The sequence below is a fragment of the Neophocaena asiaeorientalis genome, unplaced genomic scaffold (genome assembly GCF_003031525.2).
Source record: "Neophocaena asiaeorientalis asiaeorientalis breed wild unplaced genomic scaffold, Neophocaena_asiaeorientalis_V1.1 scaffold30, whole genome shotgun sequence".
Lineage (NCBI taxonomy): Eukaryota > Metazoa > Chordata > Mammalia > Artiodactyla > Phocoenidae > Neophocaena > Neophocaena asiaeorientalis.
This window is the reverse complement of record NW_020174923.1, coordinates 1,433,470-1,443,570: the sequence shown is the minus strand read 5'-3', so window position 1 is coordinate 1,443,570 and position 10,101 is coordinate 1,433,470. Positions and strand designations below refer to the sequence as shown.

The window sequence follows — 10,101 nt, the reverse complement described above, 5'->3', positions numbered from 1 at the left end:
AAAAAGAGGAACTTTTTTTTTTTTTCACAAAAGAAAGAAAACAAACAAACCAACAACCGCAAAAAACCCAGTCTTACTTGATTATTCAGATACACTGGACTACTTTCTTTGGGGTGATTTCCAATTTCCTTCCTTTTGACAATACGATTATGGTCCCTAAGGCTGGGGGAGAAGAAGACGGGATCCTTTTCCCCAAACCCCACATCTCCACGTGAACAGTACCCCTCGGTGAGGGTCCGCACAGATTTCCCAGGTACCGTGTAGGGTCAGACTTGATAAAAGAAAAGTTTAAAGACGCGCTGGGGCCAAAGCGAGGCTCCGGCTGAAAAGTCTCAGTTTCCGACTGCAGCAGCCTGCCAGTGCCTTGCCCCCCACTTCTAGGTTCTGTGCCAGGGCAGGAGAAGCTGGACGCCCACGCCCAGATGTTGCAGCAGGAAGAGGGACAGGGCTGGAATTTCCACGCGAGGAGCTAACTCACCCAGGGAGCGAGGATGGAGCTGTGAAACTCCAACAAGCGCAGCCCAGAGTGGACTCAGCCCCGTGGTCCGTGCTGCCCCTCTGACGAGCTGGTCAGCAATTAATCAGGAAAATGAGGCTGGAGCGCCTAGGAAATGAAGATGAGGTTGGTGAGCCCGATTTACAGCTGGGGTTTCGAGAGGGAAGGTGGAAGAGGACCGGAGAGGTGAGGCTCCATCGCAGCCAGGCCCCCTCCGGGGCGTGGACGGGGAGGGGGGGGGGCTGGGGGCGGATCTGGGTTGGGGCAGCTGTGTCTCACCAGCTCCCCGCTGAGACCGGAGGGCCCGGAGGAGGCAGGGCTTGAGTTTTAGCTTTTTCTTTCGAATATTCTAGTAAAGCCATAGACCCTCTCGTCAGAGGAAGGCACAGGTGATTCTGCAAACAATGTCAAGCGTTCGGGGATCCCAGAAGCCCATCCCCGCCAGGTGAGGAGCCCCAGACGGTGAAAACAAGAAGCAGAGGTACGGGGCCCCTGTGAAGAGGTACAAGCACGAGTGGTCACCTCATCTGGTTTCTGTCCCACAGATGCTGCTGGGAAGGTGCCCACGTTTCCCCAGGAGGTGGTGGCACCGGGACTTGGGTTCAGGTTTGTCCGAACCCCAAGCCCGTGTTAGACCTCATTACTCTCATGAGATGAACCCAAAGGCCTGAAGACGAAAAGCCCTAACCCCCCACGCCCCCCCAGGCACAATGGCTTGAGCCTCTTCATCCTTCCGGATTGGACAGAGCCTAACGATTCTGGGAGTGGGTCTGGGATACCCCGGTATGAGCCCCCATTCCAGCAGGAGGGGAAGGGTGCAGCCACCTGCATGCTGAGGACCAAGGTCACCGAATCCTGCAGCCCAGACTCTCTCGGACTCTCTCGCCAGCTCCCCTGGCAGCCGCCCCGTCACAACGCCACGCGAGGCTGCGCTCTTGGGCCCTGAACCAGCTTACAGAGGAGAAAAAAGTCAACCAGATCCCCCGCAGACCCCGCTCCTGAGAAGTGAAGTCCAGCTGCCATCACAGACACTTCTTAAATTTTATTGTAGTTGATTTTCAATGTTGTGTTAATTTCTGCTGTCCAGCAAAGTGGTTCAGTTATACACATATATACACTCTTATAATACATTCTTTTCCATTGTGGTTTATCAGAGGATGTCGAATATCGTTCCCTGTGCTCTACAGGAGCTTATTGTTTCTCCATCCTGTTCCCCTTGGCAACGGCAAGTCTGTCCTCTGTGAGTCTCTTTCTGTTTCGTAGATGAGTTCATCGTGTCGTATTTTAGATTCCACGTATAAGTGATATATGGTATTTGCCCTTCTGACTTACTTCACTTAGTATGACAATCTCTAGGTCCATCCATGTTTCTGCAGTGGCATGATTTCATTCTTTTGTATGGCTGAGTATTCCATTGTATAGATCTGTACCACACCTTCTTCATCCGTTCCTCTGCACATCCGTACGGCGGACATTTAGGTTGTTTCCATGTCTTGGCTATTGTGAGTCACGCTGCTAGGAACACTGGGGTGCAGGTATCTTTCTGAATTATAGTTTTGTCCAGGTATATGCCCAGGAGTGGGATTGCTGGATCATATGGCAACTCTATTCTTAGTTTTCTGAGGAACCTCCATACTGTTCTCCATAATGGTCGCACCAATGTACATTCCCACCAACAGTGTAGGAGGGTTCCCTTTTCTCCACACCATCTCCAGCATTTATTATTTGTAGACTTTCTTAAAGATTAAAATTTTTTTTTATTTTGAAGTATACTTGATTTACAATGTTGCGTTTCAGATGTACAGCGAAGTGATTGCCATATATACTTTTTCAGATTCTTTTACATTATAGGTTATTACAAGATAGTGAGCAGAGCTCCCTGTGCCATACAGTAGGTCCTTGTTTTTTTATCTATCTTATATATAGTCGTGTGTATCTGCTAACCCCAGACTCCTAATTTATCCCTCGCTCCCCCACCTTTTCCTCTTTGGACATTTATTTCAAAAAGCGTTCACCATAGGACTCCTTTACGTGGACTTGTCCTCCGGGATCTGAAATGCAGCCCAGCCCCGAGTGCTCCGAGCACGGGGACGGGACATGTGTTTGTTGGATGAACAATGGCCACACGAAACAAACTGCTGGTGAACAGTGCCCTCTTCTCACTGAACCAACCGTCTGGTCTACCCAGCCATTGGGCGGGTGGCTGAGTAGCACCGAGATCAAGGTTCACTGACCCCACTGGGCATTCACGACCTGCACACCATTTTCAGTGGCTTTTCACCCCCGAGACACCTATGAAAACACAAGTACTCCTGGGAGGACCCCATCCCAGCTCCTCACCTGTACCTACCTGGCCAGATGGCAGGCATCTGCCTGGGAAGAAGAGGGTGAATCCAGGTGGCAGACGGGGGGAGGACATCAGAGGGGATGCTGTCCACACCTGTCCCACGACGAGAAAATCCTCAGCCAGTCGGCAACCAGGTGATTTTGAAGAAATCGTTTTTCGAAACACCAGTAGGGTAAGAAGAGCTCCAGGTCAGACAGAAATGGGCTCGAGCAAAGTGGGAAAAATCAAGCGAAGGATGTTCACGTACAAAAGGGTGCCTCTAACCCACTTCCACCCCAGGGGAGTCAAAGACAAGGCCGATACTTTGAAAAATATAAAATTTTAATAAAGGCTACATCTCTTAATTACAATAGTTAATGTACCAAGTAATTTTCCTTAAATGAACTCTTTGTAATGCATAATTTACAGTACAAGTAGGACAAGATGCCATGGCAAAAGTCACCGAGTACAAGACTTGTAATAAAAAGGCATAAAATATATTTATACATAAACCCCTTTCAAAAAACAAGGGAAAGCTGGAGCCCTCAATATAGGGCGACACACGGCATGGACGCCGTGCAGGTACAGGTACTGTACTGGTTCAAGGTCAAGCACTAGAGATAGTGGATTAATACTCTTTTCCGTACAATATATACAGACGTATGGTACAAGGAACGACGGCAAACAGAATGCACAGATTAAGTTAATGTAAAAACCCGAACGTCACGACGAAGGTGTCTGGAGGAAAGGTGCAGCTAGGTCTTCCCACAACTGTTCGCTTCTTTGCCGGGCGGGGCGCAAGGGGAGGGGGTAGTTTCCAGAATGGCTGGGGTCCAAAGACTACTTTTAAAAGACTCCCAAGGAGTTGTCATCTCAAGAAAAGCAGGAGTCGAGCCACATGGCTCCAGAAGGCCTCAGCCGTTGGGGGCTGGGCCCTGATGGGGAGCTCCAGGAAGTCACAGGGTGAACCTGGGGCCCCGGGGAGGCTCCCCCTCCTCCACAGTGAACCATCCTGTCCGACAGGAGGGCCCCCAAATCAAACCTCAAGACCTTTATGACAAAATAGAGCAGCGCTGGGGAAAAAAGATGCACCAATTTCTGTGTGTGTCAACGGCAGGACACCATTGTTTAAAAGTCTACGTTCACTTGGAGAAACGCACGGCACAGCTTAAATCCTCTTTCCGTGAAACAGAACCACGAAAACTTCCTCTCTCCCCCTTCCGTGTTTAAAGCAGCATATCCACAAACTGGGGGCGGGGGAGTCGACTGTCCAATAAATAGCAGGAAGGATTCCTGTCCAGGTGAGCTACACACAGTCTCTCCTAGCTGATGGATCTGGAGCCCTAGGAAGTCATAGGTTATGCACGGTGGTCTCTCCAATACCCTCAGCGTCTACAAGAGCCAGGAGTCGTCCTGTCCGAGGCCGGTGGCCCGAGCCAGACGCCGAGGCTCAGTCGATCCTCTCCACCTTCCCCAGGATCCGGCCCTCGTACGTGGGCAGCACCACCTCGTCGTCCCAGACCTCCTCAAACACGGCTCCACACGCGAACTCGTTGCTCGCTTTTTTGAAGTAATACCTTAAAAGGAAAACCCAACACGCGGCTTGGTAAAGCTGCATTTTCTACTGGGTTTGAGAGGAGAGTCTGTCAGCGCTGGGGGCGAAGGGGTCTGAGAATGCCGCTACCGCGGGCGGCAGGGAAGTCTCCGCCCGGGTGTCTGCTTCGTGCGGCCGGTGGGAGGGCAAAGCCAGGCAGGGACCCCGGAGGCGGTGGCGGCTGGGCACCCCCAGCTGCCAACAATGCTGAGGCCCAGCACCGTCACCCGACACACACGGTGAGAGGTACCCTTTGCAGAGGACGGCTGCTTCTTTCTCCCCACTTTATTTTTGGGGGGGAGGGGCGGGGGAGCGCAAGGCGTGCCTGGAGGGGTGGGTCCCTCAAAGAGACCCCCGACTCAGCCCCCCGACCCGGTAGGAGCCTGCGGAAGGCTGGCACCTCTCAGGCTCCCTGCCTTCCAGTGCCCAAGGGCCAGCCCTCCCGGCTGGTGTCGGGCACAGCTCGGGCTGGCGGGGCCAGGACAGGCTGCTTCCCCTGTGGTCACCGCAGGAGGCGGGCAGCCCACTGCTTCCCGGGGTTGCAGCCACCTGCTCTCCCCTCTGCCCGGCCCCTTCCCTCCCCTCCTCCAGGGCAAACGCTAAAGGCCCCTATTCTGCCCGCTGATTAAAAAAGCTCCTTCCATCCCACCCGGGCTTCTTGCTTGAAGCCTGTTTAGCTGTAAGGACGCAAACGACCAGCCTGTCCCAGGAGAGTCATGTGTGAAAACTGCTGTCCCGCTCAGCCAGGCCCACCCGAGACCCTTCCCAGGACACGAAGCCAAGGCCTATCCCTCCCCGTCCCAGGCCAGGGAGACCCCTCAGACGCTTTAAACTCGCCCCTGCAAGCTGTCATCTTCAGCCAATAAAGGCCACTGTGGAGGGAGGGTCACGGTCCCCTGGGGGGAGGGTAATAGCTTCTCAAATAAAAAAAAGTAATTGTGTCTCAGGGTTACAGTGGTTTTGTTTTTGTCTTTTCTCCTTAAAAAGTTTTTTTCAATTCCCCTTGGTTAGAGCTAAATTTCCTCTTTAATGAAGGCCAGCCAAGTACTTTCATAGGAGATAAGGCTAAACCCAGTGAAACAGCTGCATTTAGTCAAGGGTCTGGGTTTCTGGCGTTCCCGGCTGGGCTAAGGCATCGGGGTGACCGCCCAGCTCGAGGGGGTCAGCGGAGAAGACGCTCTGGCACGAGGAGGGACTCAGAGTCCCGGGGGGCCCGATGAGAGCTGGGGGAGGGGCGCCTGGGCAGCGGGGGGAGTTCTTTCTAAATGAGAGCTCCAATGCCTACGCCACCCCGGGTAGGCCTCGGGCCCAGCCTGGGGGCTCTCCCGGCCCCTCTGAGCAGAGACACGCAGCGAGTGACCTTGTCCCTGACTGCGACCTCCTCCCCGGCCCTCCCCTGCGCCCCCAGACTTCAAAGGCACCGAGCTGCCCTCAGCTTCTCCTCCACTGCGACCTGCTTTGTGGCAAACTCTGCTTCCTTCTGCCATCTGGCACGTCTGCAGGGGCTGCTCTGAAGCTCTGCCACGCTGAGATTGCCCAGCGCGGCCCAGGTCCCCGCTCCCCGCCCCCATCCTCGCTGGGCTCCGGATGGCGGGCGGCGGAGAGGGGTGTGAGGAGAGTGTCGCAGTGCCACCCCGCCGGGAGGACGAGGCGCGGCGCCCGGTGCCCTCCCGACCGGCGGGCAAAGGGTCCAGCTCCGGCCCGGGGAGCCGGTGGAGCCGCCTAAGGCGGCTGGGAAGGGCCGCAGCCCGACCCAATCAGCAAGGAATGTGCCAGTCGCCCATGCGTGCGAGTCTGTGTGCGTTAAAGGGGAGGCCGGGGCTTCAAAGCCAGGCTTGCGGAGTGTGCCTTAGAAAACACTCCGAGCCAGACGGGGCTCGAGTGGCTGCGTGTGGAGCCGTCCCTGCAGCCTCTGCTCAGCGCCCCTCGGCCCTGTTCCCCTGAAGGTCACCTGCGGTTCCAAAGTCCAGCCGAGCCAAAGCTGAGATCAAAATGAATCCCTGGGGGGCACACTTGTGTAATTAGTTTCACCTTGTGTCTGTTCAAGATTAAAAAAAAGAAGAAGAGGAAGAAGGAGCCAGGCCCGTTCCCCAGTCCCCTGGTTCATTTCCAGAACTGTCTCTGCCCGGGCGTGAAAGGGAAAGATCTCAGCCCAGCTCCGGGCCCCGCTGTCGGTCACCTGCAGGGTCCCGGCCCTGAGCCATGTCCCTTCCCTGCAAACAGAGTCACTCTGAGCCACTGCCCAAATCAGCACCTCCCCTCCCCCCGCACCGGCCCTGGTGGAAGGGCTGGGGTCACGGGCCCCGGGGGTGGGCTCGCTGGGGGTCCAGAGCCGGCACGCGCCCAGCAGGTGGTGAAGTGTGTTAGAGCTCTCCGTGCCATCCCTGCTCGGGGCAGCAGCAGGGGAGCACCTTCCGGGCCCGGGCTGTCTCCTCTCTAACCTCCTGCCTCTCCTGCCCCAGCCCTGCACACGGCACTCGGGACTCAGCGGGATGGAACCCACGGGTTCCCTTGGGACGAAGGCTGCCGAGAAGGGGCAGGTAGGACTCTGGTCATCACCTGCCCCACGTCGAGGGGAAAGTGACCGAGAGATGCCCAGGGCCAGCCCCCGGCTCTTGAATCCCCTCCAGGGTCCGGCAGGCCAGGGTGGGCATCTGGACCGTGTAGAGGGGAGAGGACGCCGGGAGGGAGGACGGGTTCCCGTCCCGAGGCCCCAGCAGGAGGAGCAGCCAGCCCTGACCCCGCCCCCCCGTGCCCACCCACGGGTCCTGCCCTTCCTCTGTTACAGGCAACCCTGTCCCACATGACTTGGGACACGGAGGCTGAGGGAAGAGGACGCCGCCACAGTGCAGGCAGTGGCCTCTGCCTGTCCCTGAGCCTTCGGTGAGGACGGCCTCTCCCAGACGTGCCAGGAGGGCAGCCTTTCAGCCTTCTCATCAGGCAGTCTCTCCGTCTGCCTGTTCCCTCCCTAGCTTTCCCCCGCACCCCTCGCCCCTTTCAGGCAGAGCCTCCACGAGATGGCCCCAGCCCAGCTCTCCTTCTGGCAAAGCCAGCCGACCCCTTGCTCCTAACCCTAACCCTCAGGCTCATCCACCTGGTAAAAAGAGCCCACCCAGGTGCCCACAGAGCCCTCCCTGCCGCCGCTGCTGCCGTGTCATCTCGGGGAGGGGTGAGGGGACAGCGTCAGTGAGACAGAGTGAAGCATCGCGCAGCCCCTCCAGTGGCCCCTCCAGGTCTGGCCCGGCCAGGAAGCGACCCTGGCTCTTGGTTCTGAGCAAACCAAGTCCGGAGCAGAAAGAAGCCATGGGACGCTTACCTATAATTTCCCTTTTTGCTGAGCTGCTCTTTAAAGTGGCCCAGGGTCAGGCTCTGAGCCTTCAGCATCCGCCGGTACGGGATTTCCTCCCCACAGAAGAAGTAGGTGACCACCAGCTCGCTGGCCTGGAGAGCGTGCACCCCTGCCAGCTTCTTTGGCTCTTTGTGACTGAAAATAAGATGGAAAAGCAACAAGTCCCGCATTTGAAGGCAGCAAGCACGTGTGCACGTACGTGCACGTACACACCCGGGGGCGCTGTCTTCAGAGATAAAGTCGGGCTGCAGCTGTACACCACGAGGGTGCGGGTCCCGATTCACAGAGGCAGCCATCTCTGGTGGACACACGGTCCTCCCTCGGGTCATCTGTGTGGGGCAACCAGGAAGGGACCGTCTCCTTCCACCCAATGGGAGGACAGAGCAGTGTCCATCAGGGGGGCACCAATGGGGTGCTTGCCAAGGAAGATGAGAAAGAAGAAACCCACCCAGAGCCACAGGGACACACCCAGGAGTGGCATGAGCCCGGAAAGCCAGAGCCCACTGGCGGGGGGTGGGGTCAGCCCTCAGTCATCTCAACTTCTGCGTTTTTGTGGAGTGGCTTAAAAAAAAAAAAAAAAAAAGATGCAGGCCCGGACAGCTGGTCAACTTAAGGTCCACCAGCTGTTAACAGGGTGGAGGTCTTCTCAGTTCGAACACTGTTCATTGCTCACAATGAACAAGCTAACCAAGAAAACTTTAATGATTTAGGCCACTTTAGATCTCTGCAACCTAACGCTTTTTCAACGCACCACCCTGGAGTGAGACGAAGCCTGGCTTCCCTGCCCAGTTTACAAGAGTGTAGGTTTAGGACAGGAATCATGGGACCAGTGGGGAAGATGTGCTGCTCCCCCCACAAAACAGCAAAGATGGTCCCCTCTCCGTCCCTGCAATGGTGGAGAGGCACCCTCCCGCTCAGTGTGACACAAAGATGGTTTTCCAACTCGCTAACTTTCTGGGCTAATGGGGACAACTTTTCCATCTGGGTTTGGGGTCCCTCTACCCATCAGCTAAAGGCTTCCCATCTGAGCTTGAGTCCAGGAACCCTGAGCCATCCACCACTTCAGGAGGGAACACTTGTGTACAAGTCATGATGTGTTTCTTGGTGCAGATGGGGTTTTTCGAAATCCTAATTTACGGCAACATCTGGGTTTACTGTTCCTTGTCGCTCATGTGAAAACGAAGGTGATTTTATAGACTAAAAAAAAGTTTTCAAAAACCACAGCCCCCGATAGAGAATTCCCCGAAAACGAAAGCCTCTGGGCAGATCTCAGCAACACCAGGTAAAGACACTCACTCTTCCGAAGCCAGGCTTGGGCTGGAGAAGGGCGTGGCTCCTGGCTGACCAGTGGCCGAGTGGTGCCTGTCCCTCTGCTGACTGGCCACGCAGCACCTGAGGACACCAAGGACTTAGACGGAAGCCTGCCGTCCCCGGGGCCAGTGGGAAGCAGTCAGAGAAGCGCTCTCCCCGGCCTCCGACTTCCATCCCCGCGGAGACCCAACCAAGGCCTTGTGTTGACGGCAGCCCCTGGAGGCCTGGCAGAGCTGTGCTAAGCCCCCCAGGAGCCCAGCACTGGGCGTTGCAGCCCAGGCAGAGGGCTGAAGGCTCTAGAAGCCCCATCGGCCACGGCTCCTCGCAAGCTCACCTCACCGTTAGGGACCTTAGGGCCCTTCCTAAGGGAACAGGAGCTGTGAGGGCTGCCTCCTCCCACGCCTCGCCAGGTCCCGGGTAGCCCTTCGGCTAGCTCAGGGGAGCCATTCCTAGAGGCCGGCGAGGGGACCCGCCACCGGCCGCCCCAGCCACTCACCGCTGCTTCGGGGGCTTGGACACCTCCGCCAGCCGGCGGCAGGCCTCCTCCAGCTGCGCCAGGGTGTTGGGTGGGGTCAGGGGAGGCACCGCAGGGTCCTGGGTGAACGGGTGGGCGCGGGGGGCGGCGCGGGGGTGCCCGCTGCTGCCCACCCACAGGTGGTGACGGCCGGCTGGGGACGCTCGGGCGCACTCCAAGGGATAGGCCCGCTTGGTGCTTTGGGCACTGAACGGGCAAGGGCGAGAGAGAGCCGAGGGGAGACACGGGATTAGGGGGCCGGAAAGCACGACTTCAAGAGAAATCACAGAGACAAGGGGAGAAAAGAAAACGCGACGGTAACACGGCTAGGCGCATGGCCCCAGCGCGGCACTCCTGCGGGCCGCCCAGTCGGACGCTCACGACTAGAAGGGCGGGAGCCGCCGGCCGTGGTCGCGCTCGGCGCAGAGGGCCCCCCACCCACACCCCGCACCGGGCGTCGAGCCGGCCGTGTTCACCTGTGCGGCTTGGGCTTGCCCGGCCGCTCGCTCTC

The 10,101-nt window shown here is 57.2% G+C and overlaps 1 protein-coding gene across 1 annotated transcript in view; it reads right to left on the bottom strand.

Annotated features, from left to right (window-relative positions):
* Positions 1–3,152: 3,152 nt before the first annotated feature.
* The window catches only part of AXIN2 (axin 2), a 27,090-nt gene continuing 20,141 nt past the window's right edge, over positions 3,153–10,101 (bottom strand). Inside the window, exons 7-10 of the mRNA XM_024760571.1 lie at positions 9,573–9,916; positions 9,062–9,157; positions 7,733–7,900; positions 3,153–4,399 (exon numbers count right to left, since the gene is read on the bottom strand). Of these exons, the coding sequence (XP_024616339.1) occupies positions 4,273–4,399; positions 7,733–7,900; positions 9,062–9,157; positions 9,573–9,916 (735 nt within the window). The 3' untranslated portion in view covers positions 3,153–4,272. The remainder of the gene's footprint in view (positions 4,400–7,732; positions 7,901–9,061; positions 9,158–9,572; positions 9,917–10,101) is intronic.